The sequence below is a fragment of the Hyperoodon ampullatus genome (assembly GCF_949752795.1).
Source record: "Hyperoodon ampullatus genome assembly, chromosome: 2".
NCBI classification, from domain to species: Eukaryota; Metazoa; Chordata; class Mammalia; order Artiodactyla; family Ziphiidae; genus Hyperoodon; species Hyperoodon ampullatus.
In genome coordinates this window covers 22,323,604-22,350,276 of record NC_136915.1, presented here as the reverse complement: position 1 = coordinate 22,350,276, position 26,673 = coordinate 22,323,604, and the positions used below count along the sequence as shown (strand labels likewise).

The 26,673-nt window shown below is 40.4% G+C and overlaps 1 protein-coding gene across 5 annotated transcripts in view; it reads right to left on the bottom strand.

Annotated features, from left to right (window-relative positions):
* Positions 1-26,673, bottom strand: part of WDTC1 (WD and tetratricopeptide repeats 1) — a gene marked incomplete at both ends in the record, with an annotated part of 51,824 nt that overhangs the window by 14,115 nt on the left and 11,036 nt on the right. For 4 of the 5 annotated variants that reach the window (XM_079697252.1, XM_079697254.1, XM_079697256.1 and 1 more), the window contains 3 exons: positions 1,001-1,188; positions 3,959-4,070; positions 4,514-4,560. In XM_079697252.1, the coding sequence (XP_079553378.1) occupies positions 1,001-1,188; positions 3,959-4,070; positions 4,514-4,560 (347 nt within the window). Of the gene's footprint in view, positions 1-1,000; positions 1,192-3,958; positions 4,071-4,513; positions 4,561-26,673 lie in introns of all 5 variants that reach the window. The other variant, XM_079697253.1, reaches the window with a different exon arrangement.

The window sequence follows — 26,673 nt, the reverse complement described above, 5'->3', positions numbered from 1 at the left end:
GCCCCAGACACTGAGTGACAGAGGGAGGACTTGACTTGATCTGTCTGAGTTCTAGTTCATGTACGACTTAGACACCCCTCCTCCTCTGTAACAGGGAAGAGGGCACAAAGTCCCATAGTTATCTCAAGGGAGGCAATTAAAGCAGATTGCGGAGATAAGGAAAAAGTTTTAAGGTTATATGTGAAGAAAGGAGCTAAAGAAAGGCAATGAGACCATTTTAAGAAGAAGGGAAGTAGAGGCAAAGGTGTGACGATATAGGCCAGTGAAAAGGGGGAGAGTCCACTTAACCATTTCTGGCTGGCTATCCCCCTCCCAGGAACATGCCCATTGAGCGACTGTTCAAGGAAAATGTATCGAGTGTCTCTATGTGCCAGGTAGTGTGCTGGGCTCTAGGAACACAACCAAGGACAAGAAAGACATGGACGAGATGGACAAGACAAACAAAATGCTGAGGGAGTTTACTACTCAGTGAGGGACACAGACAAAAAAGTAAACCATCAAGTAAATAAAATAAAAGAACTATAGAGGGCGATTAGAGTTATAGAGGATACAATTAGGGCACGGAGACAGAGAACAATGGTGGGGATCTATTTTAGATAGGATGGTCACAGAAGGTGCTTCTTGTGAGGTGACTCTTAAGCTGTCTCCTTAGGGTAAGAAAGAGTTGAGAAAGAGCTGGGACTGAGAAAACCAGTTAGAGGGAACAGCAAGTATGAAAGCCCAGAGGAAGCAGACTGTGCATCTGAGATGGTGAGAAAGCCAGTGGGCTTGAACGTTGCTCAGGAGAGGGTAAGAAGTGGGGAAGGTGAAGAATAGGGTAAGTAAATCAGTGGAGTTTGTTCACTGATAACTGTGCTGGGCAGACAAATGAGGCTGGACCTCTGTTGGAGGGAAGGAGCCAGGCCTGTGGAAGGAAGCAGCAGGGCAGATAGGATGGGGGAACCGACATGGAGTGGGAGCCGGGGAGGCACAGGCCCCGCTCCCTGCCTCAGGCCCTCACCGGATAAGCCCATCCTCAGCAGCGCTCCAGAATGTGTTGGGCCACATGGGCGCCGTGGCGATGCGTTTCACCCGGTTTGTGTGGTCTCCAAACATGTGGATCGTCTCCTTTACTGTCAGGTCGTGGACGTGCACCTTGGAGTCAGCTGCCCCTGTGATCAAGATGCGGTCCCCAGCGTGAGGCAGGAACTGCTTGGGAGAGATTGAAGAAGAGGTTGGCAGGTGGTGGGGCTAGGGCACGCAAGGAGACCAGCCTGGATGTTAGCACCTTCTTTCCCTCTCCATATCAGATAAGAAAACGAGCCCATCCAAGACAATCCACCAAGAAAACTTTGGATCTCGAGCATCAGCCTGTAGGCCTAAAGGTCAAAATCAGGATGTACACCTTTATTTTGCCAGAGTGGTCCTGACCTATGCCAAGCTGGACTACCCAAGGAACCCTCTTCCTCTGATTCTTCTCCAGGTAAGAGCTGAATGGATGATAATCATAGCTGTTACCACTTACTAAGCATTTACCATGTGCTAGACATCGAACAGGTAATTTATCTTATTAATACTTACAATAACCCCATTAAAAATTGAGGTCCGGCACTAGCATTCAGTAGGACTGTCAATTCAAACCCAAGTCTGTCTGACTCCTATATGCCTCATGATGGCTATTTAACAACCTGGGGGTTAAGTAATAAATTAGTCTTGAAATGAAAAGGACTTGCAGTGTTACAAGGGAGTGGGTGTTTTAAATTGGTTCAAATATTTCTGGAGAACAATCTGGCAATAGGTAAGAAACATAAAAACGATTTCTATCTTTTGACCTAAAACTTCCACTTCTGAGAAATAATTCTAAAAGAAAAAAGGGACCTATGCAGAAATGCTCCAAGTAGCACTCCTTATAATGGCAAGTGCTGGAAATGGCTCAAAAGTCCAAACTTGGGGAAGGGCTGAGCATCAACAGAATACATCTTTATGTGGCCATTATTCAAAAGGACAACCCCATCATTCTGATGAAGTTGAGAACAAAATATTCCAGATCACATATGGCAAGGTCAAAGTAGCCACAAACATAACCTTGATTAATAATTTAAAAAACATATACAGTTCTATCACCTAGTGTTGAGGAAGAAAAATATTCAGGTGTGGTGTAAGTTGAGTTCTTCTCTTCTTTCTTAAGTTTGAAAGACTGAATTATCTTTTTTTCTTAGTTGAAAAGTTTCTCCCAACCCACAACAAGGCTGAATGGGTGCTGGGGTCTGGGGGGGTGGGGGAGAGGGTGTTGACATTTTCCTGCATTTAAGTAGCTAAAGCCCCACTTGATTCTAACAATTCACTCTTTCCACATGCACTTCTCTAATAGCTCACCAGCATAAGGGCTAGATGAAACAGATGGAATTTGATCATTTTTAGGGACAACTAGCAGTCTTTAATCCTGGCTGGAGACAACATATACCCCACGCGCAATAGAAATAAACAGGAGAACCTTTGGGAAGAGCTTGTGGCCGCTGCCATACTCGTTCCACACTATAGATGCCACCAGGGGGAGCTCGTGGGTTAAATAAATAGATCTGTGGTGTTTTATTACCAGAAGAGAGAGGAACCCTTTTCTATACCTTTTTATAACAGAAGAGGAGGCTGAGAGTCTGTGAATATAAGTGCCTTGCCCAAGGTCTTTCTATTAGGGAGTATCAAGGTCATTGTCCAATTCTGGTCTCTGAACTCAACATTTTGTGTTCTATGATGCCAAACTGATAGCTTAGGTCCCTTCCCCAGATCTGACCCCACTGATTTAAACTGGACCTAACACTTTTCAGGGGAGGAAAGCAGTCTCTGTTCATCATGCAAGAGGTGAATCAGCATTGTTCTGTCTCTCAAATCACAGAAATTCATCTAGGATTGGTCCCTGGAACAGGAGATGAGAATCAGAGCTTAGGAAAGAAGCTCTGATTAGTGAAATAAGTTGGTTTTGAGCTCTTGAATCTTCTTCTTCAGGTATCTTGTAATTCATCTTGATATTAATTAGGAAAATATTTCTTAGATTAGTGAGGCTTTCCAAAGGATAGCCTCACTCTCACATACATCCATTGCAGAATTTCAGAGCTGGAAAGTCCTTAAAGGTCATTTCCTTCAGGCTTCAACCTAGCAGATGAAAGTTCCCAGTGAGGAATACCTCAGTGCTAGGACATCTACTACATCCTCAGAAGGCCCATTTTACCTTTTTCAAATATCTCTAAGCATTAGACAATTCTTTCCTTCATCAGGCCTACATTTGCTTCTGAAAACTTAACAGTCACTATTCCTAGGTCTGTTCTCTGGGACCGAGAGGCACAAGTTTCATGTCACTTCCACACAACAGGTCTTCAGAGGTCTGAAGTCCTTTAAGTCCCCTGCCTCCCGTCTTCTCAGCTCAACTCCCCTCGATCAACAATCAGAGACTCATTTCCTATGACAAGGAGAACAGCTAAAATCACCTGTGACAGGTGCTTATTAAATCAATCATCTCATTGAACTGTAACATCAACGCTGTGGATTGCTACTTCCTTTTTTTAGTTAAATTATTTATTTACTCATTTATTCATGAATGTGCGGGATTTTCCTTAACTACTTCCTTTTTACAGATGGGTAAACAGGCCCAGAGGGGTCAGGTGATTTTCCCAGTTCACACAGCTTCCAAGGAGCAGATAAGGGAGTCAAACACAGGTCTGCCTGCTACTGAAGTTCATGCTCAGAACCATACCTCCCATCATCACCACTCACATAAGTATAAATTCATTTGGAGCTGGCCTCTCGGCTCTAAGAGAAGAAGCAGAGCATGGAAAAGAGACGGAATTTCAGGAATCACCAGCAGATGCTCAGATCACAAAGATGTCTGTGACCCCAGGGTATACATGGGACACACACATGCAAACACAACCATGTGCACAGCCCAGTCACACCATTCGCTTGCTTTGTGGCTTATCCTGCTCACCTTGACAGAAAAGATATTTGCAGTGTGTCCCGTGTGCATGGAAAGCAGCTTCTTATGGTGCAGCGGGTCCCACACAATCGTGTGCTGGTCATCAGAACCAGAGGCCAGCAAGCTGCAAGTAGAGAGATAGAACAGTTCTGACCTCTCCTCAAGTTCCTGGGCCCCCCTTCCTCTATCCCATGTTTCCCAGTTGATGAGGACTTAGGCTACACAGAACCTGAAGAACAGTAGATGTCATAGAATATAAGGTTATCTTGTAAACAGTGATTGATTCTCTTCTATTTTGTCCTGAGAATTTCTCATCATTCCTTAAATGAAATAGCTTATCAAAAAAACAGGGTTTGGAAGGTCATTCAACTTTCCATCTATCTGGGATTCATTGTTTAACTGTGTATTGATAATGATGAACTAAACTTAAGTACATAGCAGAGAGCAGCAGTCTCCGCTCTTGGGTCCACTCTTTTCCTTGGATCTACAAAGAGGAAGGAAAGTCCCCTTCTCCCAACCTCCCCATACCATTCTCCAGCACCCCTAGGTGTCGGAGCTCATACTTACTCTCCTTTCTCATTCCACTCCAGACAGTTGACACATCCTGAGTGACCCTGGGGGAGCAAATGGAGAGGGACAAGAAGAGAGCCAATTAGGGGTTCTCCTGGATAACTCAACATCAAGAAGTGGAAGTGAACAGGTAAAATAGCCTTTCTGTCATCAGTGTTTTCCAGGCGTATGTGAGTGACCAGGATTGAATTAAACTGCCTGGCATTTTACAATATATAAAGTACCTTCATATTCATGATCTCACTTGATACTGAACCCCTCTGAGCCATAAAGGGCAGATTTCATTGATCCTATTTTGCAGAAAAGTAAACTGAAGTTCAGATAATAGTAGTAGAAGTTATATCCAAACAAATTTCTGCTCCTACCACTAGAGGGGACATGTCAACAGTCCCTTCAAGGGACACCCCCTCAGCCACAGAAAATCTGGCAGAGGAGCAACTGACTGAAAGGCAGCCGATTAGCTAGAAGGCTGATCTTCCATTCATTTGGCACATATTTAATTCATCAAGCACTTAATGCATGCCAGGTACTGTTCAGATGCTGGGGGCAGAGCAGTATACAAAATAGATCTTGTATTTAGGTCTTCTGCAGCTTACTTCCAAGTAGGTGGAGCCTGGTATAGTGAAGTAAATTAAGCTTGGGGATTTGAATTGAGAGACACGGAGAAGTGAGACAGTTAATGACAGATGCTGAAGTTGAAAGCATGTGCAGAGAGAAGTCATGGCAAAGCTAGAATTAAGAGGAAACAGAATCCATGGAAAGCAGAAGGTATGAAGTGGCAGAAACGAGTCTTACATGGGAGAAGGAGAGAACAAGTCACTTCCATTCCTACACTGTTCTTTCTTTCCCTCACCCTCCCTCATTCCTAATGGCACCTTGATTTTCATTTCATTATCTGCCCAGCTCATATCAGACCATGTGTAATTTCACTGTCCTTTCCACAGTGATAGGTTCAGGAACTTAGATCTAAGCCAAATTGGACACAGCATTCACTTGGACACAGGTACTGGCTCAGAAATGAGCCTGTGACCCCAATCGGATGTAAGGCGACCAGTTGCTGGGAGTGTGTGGAAAAGGAGTTTTCTCATTTTCAGGAGAGAGTCTGTGAAAGGGATGCCTTTCTTTCTCTGGATGCTGGGTGTCCTAATGTGACTCCTGGACTTGTGACCACAAGGTTAGCCAGCCTGAGAGTGAAATAAACAGAGAGAGGAAAGCCCAGCCAAGGGAATCACAGAAAAATGGAGCTAAAGTGACCAGAGTAACCAACCCTGATGCCTACCCTACTCCTGGGCTTCCAGTCAGGAGCCAGTCTGCTCATTATTGTTTAAGGTCACTTGCGTTGGGCTGTTACCTGTGGCCCAGAGCATCCTGATTAACTCATTCTTCGGGTCGCAGTTTATCGGCACCTCCCTCAAGATGCCTTTCCCACCCTGTAAATCTGGGAAGGAGGCACATCCTTCCTGTGCTCTCCTACTGTCACACTGTATTATGGCTCTGTGTTGACATGGTTATTTTGCTTCACCACACTGAGCTGCAGGGAAGTGGCCTCTGTGTACTGTGTTCACTGTATCCCCTAGGCCAGGTACAGTGCCTGGCACATATCTGCTGCATAATGAACAAGTGAGTCCAGGGGGACTAGTGGGAAGAATCAAGAGACATGAACAAATCTAATTCCCTGACTCTCTAGGCAGAAGAGGCTTTTCCTCTGCCTTCTCCTTCCTTCTTACCCGTTGTCCTATAAAGATTCTCATTTGAGTTGATCCTCATTTCTTTCCGGGTTCTGCACTTAGATACATTATTGACACATTCACTCTGTTCAAACTTGCCAGACCACTTACTGACCTGAGGCCTCTCACTTTCCCACAGCACTTGGTGGAAACCCCACACATGACTCTGGTCACTTTTTCTGGATCAGAATAATTTCTGTCCTCACCCCTCTCATTTTCCTACCAGGCTTTAAATTACTTGTGCCCAGGGCTCACGTCTTCAGCTTGCAACTTCCCAGAGTACCGAGGGCCTTGAATGAGCACCACTTACTGAGGGTTTACAAAGAGCGAGGCACAGTACCTTGCACTTGGGGTAGGCAGAACACCGGCCCCCTTACAAACGTCCATGTCCTGATCCTCTGGAACCCATGAATATGTTATGGTAGGTGGCAAAAGGAACTTTGCAGATGTGATTAAGGTTAAAATCCTTGAGGTGGGGAGATTAGCCTAGATTATCCAGGTGAGCCCAATATAGTCACACGAGTCCTTAAAATCAGTGAACCTTGGGACTTCCCTGTCAGCCCAGTGGTTAAGACTTCGCCTTCCAATGCAGGGGGTGCAGGTTCGATCCTTGGTCAGGGAGCTAAGATCCCACATACCTCAGGGCCAAAAACCCAAAACATAAAACAGAAGCAATATTGTAACAAATTCAATAAAGACTTTAAAAATGGTCCACGTCAAAAAAAAAAAAAAAATCAGTGAACCTTTCCTGGCTGCAGAGAGTAGAGAGATGTAGGTGTGAAAGGGACTTGACCTGCTATTGCCAGTTCTGAAGATGGAAGAAGGGGGTCACGAGCGAAGAAATACAGCAATCTCTAGAAAGCGGGAATTGCAAGAAAACGGATTCTACTCTATAGCCTCCAGAAGGAGCATAGCCCTGTCAAGACTTTAGCCTGGTGAGACCCATGTCAGACTTCCGATCTACAGAACTGTAAGATAATAAATTTGTGTTGTTTTAAGCCACTAAGTTTGTGGTAACTTGTTGTGGTAGCAATAGGAAACTAATACAGCATTCTACATCCATTATCTTGTTTAAGAAACAGGTATCGATTCACAGAAAGATAGACAAGATGAAAAGGCAGAGGGCTATGTATCAGATGAAGGAACAAGATAAAACCCCAGAAAAACAACTAAATGAAGTGGAGATAGGCAACCTTCCAGAAAAAGAATTCAGAATAATGATAGTGAAGATGATCCAGGACCTCGGAAAAAGAATGGAGGCAAAGATCGAGAAGATGCAAGAAATGTTCAACAAAGACCTAGAAGAATTAAAGAACAAACAAACAGAGATGAACAATACAATAACTGAAATGAAAAATACACTAGAAGGAATCAATACCAGAATAACTGAGGCAGAAGAACAGATAAGTGACCTGGAAGACAGAATGGTGGAATTCACTGCTGTGGAACAGAATAAAGAATGAAAAGAATGAAAAGAAATGAAGACAGCCTAAGAGACCTCTGGGACAACATTAAATGCAACAACATTCGCATTATAAGGGTCCCAGAAGGAGAAGAGAGAGAGAAAGGACCATAGAAAATACTGGAAGAGATTATAATCGAAAACTTCCCTAACACAGGAAAGGAAATAGCCACCCAAGTCCAGGAAGTGCAGAGAGTCCCAGGCAGGATAAACCCAAGGAGAAACACGCCAAGACACACAGTAATCAAATTGGCAAAAATTAAAGACAAAGAAAAATTATTGAAAGCAGCAAGGGAAAAATGACTCCCCTGGGAGTTCCCAAGGGAACTCCCATAAGGTTAACAGCTGATTTCTCAGCAGAAGCTCTACAAGCCAGAAGGGAGTGGCGTGATATACTTAAAGTGATGAAAGGGAAGAACCTACAACCAAGATTACTCTACCCAGCAAGGATCTCATTCAGATGCGATGGAGAAATCAAACTCTTTACAGACAAGCAAAAGTTAAGAGAATTCAGCACCACCAAACCAGCTCTACAACAAATGCTAAAGGAACTTCTCTAAGTGGGAAACATGAGAGAAGAAAAGAACCTACAAAAACAAACCCAAAACAATTAAGAAAATGATAATAGGAACATACATATTGATAATTACCTTAAACATGAATGGATCAAATGCTCCAGCCAAAAGACACAGGCTTGCTGAATGGATACAAAAACAAGAACCATATATGTGCTGTCTACAAGAGACCCACTTCAGACCTAGGGACACATACAGACTGAAAGTGAGGGGATGGAAAAAGATATTCCATGCAAATGGAAATCAAAAGAAAGCTGGAGTAGCAATACTCATATCAGATAAAATAGACTTTAAAATAAAGAATGTTACAAGAGACAAGGAAGGACAGTACACAATGATCAAGGGATCAAACCAAGAAGAAGATATAACAATTATAAATATATATGCACCCAACATAGGAGCACCTCAATACATAACGCAACTGCTAATAGCTATAAAAGAGGAAATTGGGGCTTCCCTGGCGGCACAGTGGTTGAGAGTCCGCCTGCCGTTGCGGGAGACGTGGGTTTGTGCCCTGGTCCGGGGGGATCCCACGTGCCGCGGAGCGGCTGGGCCCGTGAGCCGTGGCCGCTGGGCCTGCGTGTCCGGAGCCTGTACTCCGCAACGGGAGAGGCCATGGCAGTGAGAGGCCCACGTACCTCAAAAAAAAAAAAAAAAAAAAAAAGAGGAAATCGACAGTAACACAATAATAGTGGGGGACTTTAACACCTCACTTCACCAATGGACAGATCATCCAAACAGAAAATTAATAAGGAAACACAAGCTTTAAATGACACAATAGACCAGATAGATTTAATTGATATTTATAGGACATTCCATCCAAAAACAGCAGATTACACTTTCTTCTCAAGTGCGCACGGAACATTCTCCAGGAGAGGTCACATCTTGAGTCACAAATCAAGCCTCGGTAAATTTAAGAAAATTGAAATCATATCAAGCATCTTTTCTGACCACAACGCTATGAGATTAGAAATCAATTACAGGGAAAAAAAACACAAACACATGGAGGCTAAACAATATATTACTAAATAACCAAGAGATCACTGAAGAAATCAAAGAGGAAATCAGAAAATACCTGGAGACAAATGACAATGAAAACACGACAATCCAAAACCTATGGGATGTGGCAAAAGCAGTTCTAAGAGGGAAGTTTATAGCTATACAAGGCTTCCTCAAGAAACAAGAAAAATCTCAAATAAACAATCTAACCTTACACCTAAAGGAACTAGAGAAAGAAGAACAAACAAAACCCAAAGTTAGTAGAAGGAAAGAAATCATCAAGATCAGAGCAGAAATAAATGAAATAGAAACAAAGAAAACAATAGCAAAGATCAATAAAACTAAAAGCTGGTTCGTTGAGAAGATAAGCAAAATTGATACACCATTAGCCAGACTCATCAAGAAAAAGAGGGAGAGGACTCAAATCAATAAAATTAGAAATGAAAAAGGAGAAGTTACAACAGACACCACAGAAATACAAAGCATCTTAAGAGACTACTACACGCAACTCTATGCCAATAAAATGGACAACCTGGAAGAAATGGACAAATTCTTAGAAGGGTATAACCTTCCAAGACTGAACCAGGAAGAAATAGAAAATATGAACAGACCAATCACAAGTAATGAAATTGAAACTGTGATTAAAAATCTTCCAACAAACAAAAGTCCAGGACCAGATGGCTTCACAGATGAATTCTATCAAACATTTAGAGAAGAGCTAACACCCATCCTTCTCAAGCTCTTCAAAAAAATTGCAGAGGAAGGGACACTCCTAAAGTCATTCTATGAGACCACCATCACCCTGATACCAAAACCAGACAAAGATACTACAAAAAGAGAAAATTACAGACCGATATCACTGATGAATATAGATGCAAAAATCCTCAACAAAATACTAGCAAACAGAATCCAACAACACATTAAAAGGATCATACACCATGATCAGGTGGGATTTATCCCAGGGACACAAGGATTCTTCAATATACACAAATCAATCAATGTGATACACCATATTAACAAATTGAAGAATAAAAACCATATGATCATCTCAATAGATGCAGAAAAAGCTTTTGACAAAATTCAACACCCATTTATAATAAAAACTCTCCAGAAAGTGGGCGTAGAGGGAACCTATCTCAACATAATAAAGGCCATATACGACAAACCCACAGCAAACATTATTCTCAATGGTGAAAAACTGAAAGCATTTCCTCTAAGATCAGGAACAAGAAAAGGGTGTCCACTCTCACCACTATTATTCAACAGAGTTTTGGAAGTCCTAGCCATGGCAATCAGAGAAGAAAAAGAAACAAAAGGAATACAAACTGGAAAACTAGAAGTAAAACTGTCACTGTTTGCAGATGGCATGATACTATACATAGAGAATCCTAAAGATGTCACCAGAAAACTACTAGCGCTAATCAATGAATTTGGTAAAGTTGCAGGATACAAAATTAATGCACAGAAATCTCTTGCATTCCTATACACTAATGATGAAAAATCTGAAAGAGAAATTAAGGAAACACTCCCATTTACCACTGCAACAAAAAGAATAAAATACCTAGGAATAAACCTACCTAAGGAGACAAAAGACCTGTATGCAGAAAACTATAACACTGATGAAAGAAATTAAAGATGATACCAACATATGGAGAGATATACCATGTTCTTGGATTGGAAGAATCAATATTGTGAAAATGACTATACTACCCAAAGCAATCTACAGATTCAATGCAATCCCTATCAAATTACCAATGGCATTTTTTACAGAACTAGAACAAAAAATCTTAAAATATGTATGGAGACAAAAAAGACTCCGAATAGCCAAAGCAGTCTAGAGGGTAAAAAACGGAGCTGGAGGAATCAGACTCCCTGTCTTCAGACTATACTACAAAGCTACAATAATCAAGACAATATGGTACTGACACAAAAACAGAAATATAGATCAATGGAACAAGATAGAAAGCCCAGAGATAAACCCACGCACCTATGGTCAACTAATCTATGACAAAGGAGGCAAGGATATACAATGGAGAAAAGACAGTCTCTTCAATAAATGGCGCTGGGAAAACTGGACAGCTACATGTAAAAGAATGAAATTAGAACACTCCCTAACACCATACACAAAAATAAACTTAAAATGGATTAGAGACCTAAATGTAAGATCGGACACTATAAAACTCTTAGAGGAAAACTTAGGAAGAACACTCTTTGACATAAATCACAGCAAGATCTTTTTTGATCCACCTCCTAGAGTAATGGAAATAAAAACAAAAATAAACAATGGGACCTAATGAAACTTAAAAGCTTTTGCACAGCAAAGGAAAACATAAACAAGATGAAAAGAGAACCCTCAAAATGGGAGAAAATATTTGCAAACAGACAAAGGATTAATCTCCAAAATATATAAATAGCTCATGCAGCTCAATATTAAAACCTAAATAGACATTTCACCAAAGAAGACATACAGATGGCCAAGAAGCACATGAAAAGCTGCTCAACATCACTAATTATTAGAGAAATGCAAATCGAAACTACAATGAGGTATCACCTCACACCAGTTAGGATGGGCATCATCAGAAAATGTACAATCAACAAATGCTGGAGAGGGTGTGGAGAAAAGGGAACCCTCTTGCACTGTTGGTGGGAATGTAAATTAATACAGCCACTATGGAGAACAGTTTGGAGGTTCCTTAAAAAACTAAAAATAGAATTACATATGACCCAGAAATCCCACTACTGGGCATATACCCAGAGAAAACCATAATTCAAAAAGACACATGCACCCCAATGTTCATTGCAGCACTATTTACAATAGCCAGGTCATGGAAGCAACCTAAATGCCCATCGACAGACGAATGGATAAAGAAGATGTAGTACATATATACAATGGAATATTACCCGGCCATAAAAAGGAACGAAATTGGGTCATTTGTAGAGACATGGATGGATCTAGAGACTGTCATACAGAGTGAAGTAAGTCAGAAAGAGAAAAACAAATATCGCATATTAACGCATATATGTGAAACCTAGAAAAATGGTACAAATGAATCGGTTTGCAGGGCAAAAATTGAGACACAGATGTAGAGATCAAACATATGGACACCTGGGCTTCCCTGGTGGCGCAGTGGTTGAGAGTCTGCCTGCTAATGCAGGGGACACGGGTTCGAGCCCTGGTCTGGGAGGATCCCACATGCCACGGAGCAACTAGGCCCGTGCGCCACAACTACTGAGCCTGCGCGTCTGGAGCCTGTGCTCCACAACAAGAGAGGCCGCGATAGTGAGAGGCCTGCGCACCGTGATGAAGAGTGGCCCCCGCTTGCCACACTAGAGAAAGCCCTTGCACAGAAACGAAGACACAACACAGCAAAAATAAATTAATTAATAAACTCCTACCCCCAACCAATAAAAAACATATGGACACCAAGGGGGGAAAGCGGCAGGGGGTGGTGGTGGTGGTGTGCTGAATTGGGTGATTGGGATTGACATGTATACACTGATGTGTATAAAATGGATGATTAATAAGGGCCTGCTGTATAAAAAAATTAAATTAAATTAAAAAATTAAAAAAATTAACTAACTTCTAACTTGAATGATCATCTATATTCTAGAAATACAATGTGAATGTCTCAAAAAAAAACAAAACACAGGTATCATTACTCATTTCATGGATAAGAAAAACAATGCTCAGAGAAGTTAGGTAATCTGCTGCGATACTGTGATTTATATATATATTTATACCTAGAAAGATATATTTAGTCTTCATCCTTACTTCTGGCACAGAGTTCCTAAAACCTTTGGAATTTCCTAAGTAATAAGAGTGATAAAGGTTTCGTGATATTCATAACAAACGTCTTTCAACTAACACCTGAGGTTTATGTTAATGAAGTGATTTTTGGAAAGCACCTAAGGATGGAGAACCAAACATATGATTGGAGGGCGGGAACTTTCAGTCCCACTTCCCTGACTTCCAGGGAGGGGAGAGGGGCTGGAGGTTGAACTGATCACCAATGGTCAATGATTTAATCAACCATGCCAATGTGAAGAAAAACAAAAATGGACAGGGTTCAGAGAGCTTCTGTGTTGGTACACATGTGGAGATTTGGGGAGAGCAGCATGCTCGGAGAGGGCATGGAAGCTATGCACCCCTTCCCATATACCTTGCTTTATGCATCTCTTTTATCTGGCTGTTCCTCAATTATATCCTTTTATAATAAATCGGTAATCTAGTAAGTAAAATGTTTCTCTGAGTTCTGTAAGTCACTTTAGCAAATTAATTCAACGAAAGGAGAAGGTGTTTGGAACCTCTAATCTATAGCCAGTTGGTCCAAAGCACAGGTGACAACCTGGGTTTGCCACTGGCATCTGAAATAGGTGTTGGGGGTAGGGAACAGGAGGGCAGTCTTGTAGGACTGAACCCTTAACCTGTGGGATCTGATGCTATCTCCAGGTAGATCCTGTCAGAATTGAGTTGCATTGTAGGGAACCCAGCTGGTAACAGAGAGTTGCTTGGTGGTGTAAACAAACAAACAAACAAACAAACAACCCCCCCCACATGTTAGACATGGCTAATGTGGCACAGCTAGTAGTGGTATCAGGAAGCATTTTAACTCAAGAGCTCAGGCTCTTAAGCACTGTCTGAAAAATGTATTAATGCTTCCAGAATTACTGTATTTGTCCTCAAATCAGTAGCCCATCCAAAGTATAGAAGTCTGGCCACAGTAGACAAATATGATACTTATGATTCATTTTTACATAGTAAAAAATAGCTCAGAGGCAGGTAAGTTGGAGAAAGTGTAGAGAGAAAGCCCAAACCAGATTCTACATAAATACAAAGTAACTATTGACAAAAAAACATTAATAAAGGGCTCCATAAGTTAGAATGTATGTTTGGGAAGCTAATTTACAAGGCACAGACTGTTTAAGAGGATTTGTTTTGGCCTTGATAAATAAGGCTGGCTTAGATTAGGTACACGATCTATAATTACGTTGACAAATACAATGGGAGAAAATATGCCTATGACATATCAGAATTAAACACTGGGTAAAAAGGGGAGAAAACCTCAAACTTTAAAGGAACAGAGAGGAGGGACTGTTTACACATGGCTCCTAAAGAGGAATAGACCTCTGTGTGCCTCCCTGGAACCCAGGAAATGTTTCTACTTAGGGTGAGCCTTCCACACCAGGGATCTGGAGAAAACAGAAAGTGCACAGAGAAAGTACCTGGAATAAAAGCTACAAATCTCACTTAAGTTAAAAATTACAACCCCTTACTTCCTGCTTAACTTTATTAAATATTGATTATAATTACTATTTATTATAAGTTCCTATAAATTTCTAGGTAGCATGGTATACAGGAGGAAAAGGAGGCAGGAAGAAGCGTTTTACCACTGACACTGCTTAGAATTGTAGGTGCATAATGATAAAAAGCAAATGGACTTTTAGGTGGTTTTCTTACTGCTTTTAAATTCCTTACAGACCATGCACCCCCTTACAAGCCTGCACTACTGCCCCCACTTTGGCATGCCGCTGCTAGGTAGAATACTAGCTATTAGTATACCTGATCTCATTATCACTCCCTTTTTACAGGTGAGACCAAGTCTCAGAGATATTAAATAACTTAGCAGGGTCACACAAATTGTAAACGCCAGAGCCCAGATAGGAACCCAGGTCCACATGACTCCAAAGTATTTCTCTGGCTGTGCTGGATTACCTCAAATGTCACCCTTATTCCCACCTGTATTAAAAAGAGATCTCACTGCTGCCATCACCTTAGAGAACTGTTTGTCAGTCTGATATAAAGTTAAGCTTATATCTACCCTATGACCCAGCAATTCCATTCCTTAGGTATTTACTTAAGGGAAATGAAAACATTTGTCCCCCTAAAGACTGGTATAAGAATATCCATAGATGCTTTAATTTTTAAAGCCCCACACTGGAAATAACCCAAATGATCATCAACAGGAGAATGAATACACAAAAGTAGTGTATTCATACAGTGTAATCCTACTCAGAAATAAAAAGGAACTACCCATAGATACACGCAACCACATGGATGAAACTCAAAAAACATTATGATAAGCAAAAGAAGCCAAACACAAAAATATGTATACTATATAATTCCATTTACAGAAAGTATATGAACAGGCAAAACTAATCTATGGAGACAGAGCCAAAAAGTGGTTGCTCTGAGGTAGGAGTGTTGACTGGAAAGGGCACCATGGGAACTTCCAGGGCGATGGAAGTATTCTCTATCTTGTTGTGGGTGGTAGTTACTCAAGTGCCAAAACTCATCTAACTCAACACTTGAGACCTATGCACTTCATTTTTATGTAAATCATACCTCAATAAAGAGAGGGAAGAAACAAGGTAGTAATAATAATAGTGATAGTGGTAGCTGATATATAATAAGTGCTATCTCACCATCTACCAGGAACAATATTGTGCCCTTCATTTATGCTTTGAGTTAAACTTTACAACTACCTATTCTCATTTTTCAGATGAGGAAAAGGTTAATACCCCATACTCTATAAACAGTATAGTAAGAATGTGAATTTATGTCTGACAGATTCCAGAGCTTGGCTCTTAACCATGGTGTCATATTGCCTTTTTAATTAATTAATTAATTTTAAAATATTATTTTACAATCTACTTTAAATTTTTATTTATTTATTTTTATTTTTGGCTGCATTGTTGGGTCTTCGTTGCTGCACGCGGGTTTTCTCTAGTTGTGGCGAGCGGGGGCTATTCTTCATTGTGGTGCACGGGCTTCTCATTGTGGTGGCTTCTTTTTTTGCGGAGCATGGGCTCTAGGCGTGCAGGCTTCAGTAGTTGTGGCACGTGGGCTCTAGAGCGCAGGCTAAGTAGTTGTGGTGCATGTGGGATCTTCCTGGACCAGGGCTCGAACCCGTGTTCCCTGCATTGGCAGGCGGATCCTTAACCACTGCGCCACCAGGGAAGCTCCATTTTGGCTTTTTAAATTTCGGGGTATTTCTCTCAAAACTTAAATGCCTGCTATGTGCCTGCCAGTATTGTACTGGATCAGAGAGATGCAACTGAGTCAGACAGACACATCTCCTGTTCTCTGGAGGAGCTGATGAGGTTTTGTTTTCTCCTCCTCTTCTCCAAACTTATAACATGAGCCTTTCCCCATGTTATTATGATCTCATAAGCATCACTTCAAATGGTTATAGAATATTCCTCCAAAGGTTAAACTATATTCATCTCTACCTTAGTGTTATACACTTAGATCAGTTCCAATTTTGGTGAGTTGATGTATTTTATTTTATTATTTATTTATTTATTTTTGGCTGTGCCCTGCAGTATGTGGGATCTTAGTTTCTTGACCAGAGATCGAACCCGTGCCCTTGCATTGGAAGTGAAGATTCTTAACCACTGGACCGCCAGGGAAGTCCCGAGTTGATGTATTCTAAAAGTCCAGTGGGAAAAGAACATTTACAGGTGACTGGGCAACCCAGACTAGGCACAAAGTCATGATTTTTTGCATTTGACTGGAAATATATACAATCTGTGTTGTAACGTTAGGTATAGCCAATGCTACTCAGGAGCTCTGCTGAGCAGTCACGGTGTGGAGAAGTATATTAAAATAAGAAACATTATTAATTAATACAATTTAGGAGACAACAATCTATCAAAATGTAGGACCTACAGGGAAAAAAATAATAAAAGTCATTCTTGATAGGGGAAAAAGTTGGGACACATTGCATTAAGGGAATAAGAAAAGAGAAGCAAAGAGCTAGGAAGTCTGCCAACCAATGTGTATCCTGGCATAACCCAAAGGACTGGAGATCCTTTTGTCCAGATTTATTCCTTTACAAGAGGAAGCTGGGTCACACATATGAGGCATATGAGGCAGAATTGTAACAGCAATTCTTTTACAAGAGGAAGCTGGGTCACACATATGAGGCAGAATTGTTAAGTGAAAGAACAGTCTGGGTTCAGCTCTAGCTTGGCCTCTTTCTAGGTATATGGGCAATCACTTAAGATTCCCAGAGCCTCAGATATTTCACTGGGAAATGGAGATGATGATAATGTCATCCTGACAAGATCACTGTGGAGATCAAATGATGTAATATATGCAAGGTGCCTAGCACACTTTGGTAAATGCTGGCTCCCATTCGTGGAACTCATCTTCAGGTATCTTCTCTTGCCAACCTCTGTGTGTTCTTCCAGATCCTACTCTCAAAGACCCCTCCACATGGCCAGAATACTCACAAAGTGTATACATCTTGAACAACTGGACTCCTTCCTATTTACTAACTTTTTCTAAAGGGTTATTTCTGCAGCTATTAAATTGCTACCCTAAGCTCTGACCAAACAGACAACTCATTTATTCCACACGCATTAGGTATAAGGCACTGGGAGAAAAGGGAATAGACAGTAGAATAAACAAAGACAGGTCCATGTCTATGGCGACATGAGACTAAGGTCTACCATAAAAGAGGAAGGAGAGAGGTACCAAAAAAACCCAGAAGACAGGAGCATCAGGCTTTAAGAGCAAGCTTAAACGATCTTTGAAGACATAGTCTAGCTTGGAGACAACTGTGGCCCAGTTTGCATGGATACATGTAAGGGCCCTCTCTTAACTGCAACCCAAACCACATACGTGTATAACATACCCACTGACTTCAGACCTAAACGTTTGTATAATGAAGTTCCACTGAAAAGATCAATGCCAAAGAGCATGAGAGTTAGAGATGCTCAGTGTACCCTCCACAGGAAATGCCAACTCGGAAAGAGAGGAAACAGATGGCCATGTGCTTCTCTATAACTCCTTGACAGTGTGAACATGAGTCTGAGCAAGGAAGATTTAGATGAAAATCCAGCAAACATTAATTATGCATCTACTAAATGCCAGGGTAAGTGCTAAGCTGTTGCGTATATTGATTCATTTAAACTTCACAATACACGTGTTTATTAGCATGTATTGAGATTACATAGTTGTAATATGACAGAATGGAGTGAGTCCTGAAGGCAAATAAAACTCGAGAATTCTTCACTTGCTCTCCATTCACTTAATGATTTGATAGTTATCTTAAAGGCAGAATGATCTGAATACCCAGACATCTCCATAAAATCCTTTTGTTGCTTCTTTAACTTAGTTCAATGGTTTCTCAAATTTTAGTGTGCCTTAGAATTACTAAATGGAGAAGTAAGAGTAACAAGAATAACTAAAACTTAGCTTTTACTATGTGTCAGGCCCTGTCCTAATTGCTTCACATAATTACCCTTCAAAATCCATTAAACTGTCCAAAAAGGACAGTTAATGTGTTTTCATGTTCACAAGCCGTGTTTCCTTGAGCAAGTTCTTTAACCTCTCTGTGCTTCAGGTTTTATATCTCTAAAAAAGGAGATAATATACATAACCTCATAGGGTTGTTGTCGGAACCAATTCAATAGTCGTAAAGCACTGTGATAGCTGAGTAGCAAAGCTGGAAATCAAATCCAAGTATGTTCTTTCCCTTGCACCATGATAATTCAAGACTTATAGTATAGCATGTGAACTATGATTACTGGGGAAGGAAAAATCCTCCTAGAAGTCATGAAAAGGAACGATTTAAAATATATTTCAACTTCTATATGTTCTAGCTAAAAATCTAAGTATAAATATAGTGGGGCAAGTCAACAACCATAACTCATGTCAGAAAGTTTTTCCTTATGCTGACCTATATCTGCAGTCTATCCCTGCAAATTCTCTTTATTCATTCAATCTTTTTATTTGATTGATTGATTTTATTTTTATTTTTTATATGCTAGGCACTCTTATACATGAAAAGGCTACAGTGCTAAATAAGATAGAGAACTCTAGTGGTGGGGAGAGAAAAAAAATAAGCACAGGAATCAATAAAATGAGTTCAGATAGTGATAAACGCTATGTAGAAAATAAAACATGGTGACAGGTTATACTTTAGATACAGTGGTCAGGGAAAGCCTCTCTGACATAGCTATGTTTGAGGAGAAATTTGAATGCTGAGAAGGAAAAGCATGCCAGGTACAGGAAAGAAAAAGTACAAAGGTAGGAACGGGCTTGGTATGCTGTAGATACAGAATGAAGGCCAGTGTGGCTAGAACACAGTGATAAAAGGGACAGAGTAAGGCAAGATAAGCTCAGGGAGGTGAGTAGAGGCAATATTCTAAGGGTGTCATATAGGCCATAGCAAGAAGCTTCATGAGGCCAGGAACTGTGTTGTCTTATTTTCTGCTATATTCATCTCCCAGAGTCTAGAACATTTCTGCCATATTGTAGGCACTCAATATACGCTTGAACATATGACTGAATTAATGAATGACTCCCAGGTTCTGCCCTCTGGTGCTTCAGAGCCTAAGTTTACTCCATCATCTCAAGCAGAGGTTGGCACTTTTTCTGTAAAGAGCCAGAGAGTAAATGTTTTGGGCTTTGCAGGCCATACGGTCTCTGTTATAACTACTCAATTCTGCTGTTGAATTACTAAGGCAGCCATAGACAACACATAAATGAATGAGTGTGGCTGTGTTCCAATAAAATTTTATTTATAAAAGTAAGTGGCTATAGATTCAACCCAATCCCTATCAAAATCCCATCTGCCTTCTCTGAAGAAATTCACAAGCTGAACATAAACCTCATATGTAAATACAAGGGACCCAAAATAGCCAAAACAATCTTGAAAAAGAAAACAAAGTTAGAAGACTCACTTCCCAATTTCAAAAATTACTACAAAGCTACAGTAATCAAAACAGTGTGGTACTGACATAAAGGACAGAAATTTAGATCAATGGGATAGAGTAACGAGTTCACAAATAAACCCTTACATTTATGTAAGGTTAACTGATATCCGACAAGAGTGCCAAGACAATTCAATGAAAGAAAGAATAGTCTTTTCAACAAATGGTGCTGTAACAACAATATGCACATGCAAAAGAATGAAGCTGGGCCTCTACATGACACCATATATAAAAATTAACCCAAAATGGGGCTTCCCTGGTGGCGCAGTGGTTGAGAGTCTGCCTGCCGATGCAGGGGACGCGGGTTCATGCCCCGGTCTGGGAGGAACCCACATGCCGTGGAGTGGCTGGGCCCGTGAGCCATGGCCACTGAGCCTGTGCGTCCGGAGCCTTGCTCCGCAACGGGAGAGGCCACAACAATGAGAGGCCTGTGTACCACACACAAAAAAAATAATAACCCCAAATGGATCAAAGATGTACACATAAGATCTAAAACTATAAAACTTTTAGAAGAAAACACAGGTGTAAATTTTTGTGACCTTGTATTAGGCAATGGTTTCTTTTTTGGCCCCAATGGTTTCTTAAATATAACACCAAAAGCAAAAATGACAAAAGAAAAAAATTTGAACTTCATGAAAATTAAAAATTTGTCTGTCAAAAGCACTCTCAAGAAACTGAAAAAACCCACAGAATGAGAGAGAAAATTTCAAATCACATATCTGATAAGTGTTTATTATCTAGAACATACAAAGAGCTCTTATGACTCAATGATAAAATGATAAATAACAATTTAAAAATGGGCAAAGGATCTGAATAGACATTCCTCCAGAGAAGAAGATATACAAATGGCCAATAAGCACATGAAAAGAAGCTCAACATCATTAGTCATTAGGGAAATGCAAATCAAGACCACAATGAAATACTACATCACACCCACTAGGATGACTATAATAAAAAAAAGACAGATAATAAGTATTGGTAAGGGTATGGAGAAACTGGAACCCTTGTACATTTCTGGTGGGAATGTAAAATGGTGGTGCCACCTTGAAAAACAGTTTGGCAGTTCCTCAAGAAATTAAGCCTAGAGTTGCCATATGACACAGCAATTCCACTCTTAGGTATATAACTAAGAGAACTGACAATATATGTCCATACAAAATTTTTTACACAAATTGTTCATAGCAGCAGTATTCATAATAGCCAAAAAGTGGAAACAAGCAAAATGTCCACTACCTGATGAGTGGATAAACAAAATGTGGTATAGCTATAGAATGGAATGTATTTGGCCATAAAAAGGAATGCTACAACATAGATAAATCTTGAAATTATCATACTAAGTGAAGGAAGTCAGATACAAAAAGCTACATAGTGTATGATTCCATTCATATGAAGTGTCCAGAATAGGAAAATCCATAGAGACAGAAAATAGATTAGTGGTTGCCAGGGGTGGAGCCAGGGGTAGGGGATGGGGAGTAACTGCTAAAAGGGTTTCTATTTTGGGGTGATGAAAATGTCAGGAGTTAGGTAATGGTGATAGTTGTACAACTTTGTGAATACACTAAGACAAAACAAAAAACAAAAAAATGCTGAATTGTACACTTACATAAAATAAAAATGAACTTAAAAAACTAAGTCAACAAACAGGTGGCAAGCTGGATTTGGCCTGCAAGTCATAATTTGCTGACCCCTGATCTAAAGGATAGCTCTTGAAATCTCTCACAAAGTCAGATCTCTGCTCCATCTGTTTCTTTCAGGCTATTTGATGAACTTGTTATCTAATTTACTTCTCTCAACTGATATTGTAATAAAACTCTGACAAGTCTTTGTTAGAGTCAGGTTATACTATGAAACTGCCCTGGTCTACCATACTAATTATATTAAAAAAGAAAACCAATCTAGTTTGATATGACTTGTTTCTAGTGAATTTATGCTCAAATTATATAAGAAACAAAAAAGCCATCAAGCCAGTTGTGAAGGTGGGACATATAATGTTTTCAACTTGTTTAAGGACAATATTAAGAAAACTAATAAGGCAAGAGAATAAACCCACCAAGCCAAGAACTATTTGTTAAGCCCTTTAAAAAAGTAGACACATGGTTGAGGTGGAAAGAATGTGAACTCTAAAGCCACACAGGCCTGAAATAAATCTTATTATTATTATTTTTTTGCAGTACGCGGCCTCTCACTGTTGTGGCCTCTCCTGTTGTGGAGCACAGGCTCCGGACGCGCAGGCTCAGCGGCCGTGGCTCACGGGCCCAGCCACTCCGCGGCATGTGGGATCTTCCCGGACCGGGGCACGAACCTGTGTCCCCTGCATCGGCAGGCGGACTCTCAACCACTGCGCCACCAGGGAAGCACGCCCTGAAATAAATCTTATTAATCTTATTTCTACCACTTATGTGACCTTGGAAGTGCTGTTTTACTCTCCTTATTTGTAAAGTGAGGTTACTTTCCTCTCCCTCTCTCTACCTCTCAGTGTTAATGCCTAACACTATGCCAAGAAATCCCACAAGTGGAAGAAATAGAATGGATCAAAGTGAGATTAGAACTTTAAGGTGGACTTTGAAAACCCTAGGGATGTTAAAAGCAAGTACCAACTGCCTCCGAAGTGAGGACTGCAGGCCACAAACTGAAATCCCAGGATATTTGGCTCCTGTCTGGTTATGAAAATAAAACTCACTGAGACAAGATGAGCTAGCGCATATAACTAAAGGGGGATGTGGAATGCTCAGCAAAGATGTCCAAGGAATACAGAGAAGTGGTTTGGTCTATATACCAGAGCACCTTAGAATTACCCTAATCAACATTAAACTTAAATCCTCTAATCTCAACCTCCCTTCAGGCTCTCTTACTCAGTTGCTGCCACTGTAACACTTCTTTATATTTTCTTAATGAACACTTTTTTTTTTTTTTTCTTTTTTTTTTGCGGTATGTGGGCCTCTCACTGTTGTGGCCTCTCCCGTTGCGGAGCACAGGCTCCGGACACACAGGCCCAGCGGCCATGGCTCACGGGCCCAGCCGCTCCGCGGCATGTGGGATCTTCCCAGACCGGGGCACGAACCCATTTCCCCTGCATCGGCAGGCGGACTCTCAACCACTGCGCCACCAGGGAAGCCCTAATGAACATTTTTAACTCTCTGTTTTGAAACAATTTCAAACATATAAAAAGGTACAAGAATAGTACAAAAACACCCGTATATACCTTTCCCCTATTTCATTAACTGCTAACATTTCTTTTTCTCCCCCCCTCTTCTTTCTCTCTCTCTCCACACACATACATACACACACACACACACACACACACACACACACACACTTTTTTCTTGAACCATTTGAGAATAAGTTACAGACCTCAGGACCCATTACATACTTAAATTTCAGTGTCAGGAAATTTGACACTGACACAATTATTATTCAATATACAGTCTATATTCACATTTCACCAACTGTCCCAATATTATCCCTTTGATTTTGCTGATCTAGGACCCAATCCAGGATCACACACTGCATTTAGTTGTCATCTTCTTTTTAGTCTCCTTTAATCTGGAACAGTTCCTCAGTCCTTTGTTTTTTACGACATTGACATTTCCGAAGAATATGTCAGCTGTTCTGGAGAAATGTCTCTCAGTTTGGATTTGTCTGATTACTTCCTCGTGATTAGTTTTAGATAATGCATTTTGACAGAAATACCACCTAGGTGATTTTGTGTCCTCCTCAGTGCACACTGTCAGGTGTCACCTGATGTTAAGGTGGTATCTACCAGGTTTCTCCACTCTAATGTTACTATTTTCCCCTTTGCTATCTGTGAGGAAATACTTCTACATTGCGCAAACATCCTGTCCACCATCAGGTTTTCACCCAATGGTTCAATCATTCATTGATTATTCTTGCCTGAATCAATTACTGGTATGATGTGGTGTGACAGTTATAAAATGGTGATTTTTTCCAACTTTATCATTTCTTCATTTAGTGGTCAGCAATCTACTAGAATGAAGTGCTTTTCTCTCTCCCCACCCCTTCTTTCTCTCCCTCTCTCTCTTACCAGTGCAAAATCAGGTATTTTTTTATTCAGTGGGTTTTAATTCATTATTGTCATTATTCATCCTGATGCTCAAATTGTCACGGGTTTGGCCAGTAGCATGCCTTTCAAGCTGGCTTCTGTGTCCTTATGATATGTTCCTGTCATTTTTATTTCTTTACTTTCTGTTGATCTTCTGCCACAAGATGCTGTAGGCTCATCTCGTACACTCGCTGTCCCAGACCTGAATCAGTTATTCCTCCAAGGACCCCTGGTTCTTTCTAGTGGGGAATGGTATTTAGAAACCAGTAACTCATGGCTATTGAGGTATCATTGCTTCTGGACCCTTTCAGAAGACAGAGCTGGAAATAATATATAAATTTATATTAAAATATATGTATTTTTAAACCATTAATTCAGGAATCCCCTGGCAGTCCATTGGTTAGGACTCGGTGCTTTCACTGCTGGGGCCCACGTTCAATCCCTGGTCGGGGAACTAAGATCTCACAAGCCACGTGGCACAGCCAAAACAAACAAACAAACAACCATGAATTCAAAGAGATACAGCTAATTCCAATCCAATACCTCAGAGTTCTTCTGTTGCCTATTCCATATTTGAATTTCCCTTCTCCCATAGTGAGAAGGGAACAACATTGGTATATTATATCAATATTATAAATATTATATTTATTATATATTAACTGATAAATTTATCCCAACAACACTGATATATTTACTCATTTGCTCAATTCTACAACACACACAAAATACTGAGAGTTACAGAATTGCTATAGGAATACCACTACAAATGACAAATTTACTAACTAGAGTTCAATCAAGATTTCTTTAGCTTGTCTTTAAAATACATACAAAGAATATTTATAGTCAAAGTACTGTGTCAAAAATTACTTGAGTTAGTTGGCAGCCCTTTCCCCATCTCTGCTGACTTAAATTTACTTTTTGAATGTGTAAAACCTCAAAGTGGTTATAAAATTAAAAACTCTACAAAAAGGTCCAGAAGGGTTATTCCCTTTTCTCTACCTCTCCACTTATGCCTTCTATCCCCTAGAGGTGACCAACTTCATGAGTTTCTGCTTATCCATTCTATGCTTGTGTTTGTAAAAACATGCAGGTACATATAAAAATTGTTACTCTCCCTCCTTTGTTACACCAAACTTGGCAAAATTATATTAAAACAGCCCTTAAATATATGAAAAAGATATTCTATTTCACTCATAAAAGAAATGTAATTTAAAACTCTACTGAGATACCATTTTTCATCTTTTAGAATGGTAAAAAAATTCAAAAGCTTAACCCCCTAGTTTGTCGGTGAGCTGTGGAGAAAAAGGCACTCTCAGGCATTGCTACCAGGAAGGCAAAATGGTGCAACTCCCACGGAGGGAAATTTGGCAATATCTAACAAAACCACATATATACATTTACTCTTTGGCCAGCACTCCCACTTCTAGGTTTTTACGCTGAAGGTATATCTCTAGCAATACTAAAATACATATGTACAAGGTTATTCGTTATGACATCGTAATTGCAAACTATTAGAAACAACTCTAAGAGCCCATACATGGGAAATTCACTGATTAATCTTGTTTTATTTATACACGAGACTACTATGCAGCTGTGAAAAAGAACTCTGAGGAGAATTCCCTGGTGGTCCAGTGGTTAGGACTCAGCGCTTTCACTGCTGTGGGCCTGGGTTCTATCCCTGGTCAGGAAACTAAGATCCCACAAGCTGCGCAGCGAGGCCAAAAAAAAAAAAAAAAAAAAAAGAACTCTATGAACTGATGAGTGATTTTCAAGATATATTAGTTAAATGAAAAAAAGAGAATCTATATCATTCCTCAATGATTCTTATCCTCAACAAGTCCTCCAAGTCCAGTCAGTCACTCTGTTCTCTCCTTACATGCTACCTCATGTCTTTACTTCCTTCTCATCCCCCTAAAAATCCATGATTCATTACTACAGTCATTCTCTTGCAACCTTCATCTGACAAACTCTGAACCCCACATGATCTTTTAGCTTTCCTGTATCTTCAACTTTCCCTTTCTCTACTGATTCTTTCCCCTTGGGATTAAACATGCTCAAGTTTCTCTAAGCTAAAAAGTCCTCCCTTGATGCCAAATCCACATCTAGCTGTGGCCTTCCAGTTCTCTTCCCCTTCATAACCATACTGAAAGAGTAGTCTATATTGGGTATTTTTACTTCCTTACTTCCCAATAATTCCTCCACCTACTTCTATCTATACCACAAAAATGGCCCTTGCCAAGGTGACCATGATGGCTTCCTTGCTCTAAATCAAAGGGACACTTCTCAGTCCTTATCTTACTTGGTCCCCAGTGGTATTTGATAGTGCTGACCACTTCGTCTCCAATGAAACTTTCTTCTTCTGGGTTCTGAGGCATCACCCTCTCTGTTTTCCTTCCTACTCCTCTAGTTGCTCTTTCTTGATACCCTTTGCATACTCTTTGTCCACCTGGCCCTTATATTGGTGTTCTTTATGGCTCTATCCTAGGCTTTCTTCCTACTATACACACTCCTCGAAGGCAATCACAACTCACTTTCATTGTTCCAATGTATATGCTACTCACTGCTCCCAAATCAACATCTCCAGTGTGTACCTAAGCTCAGACCCAAGTATT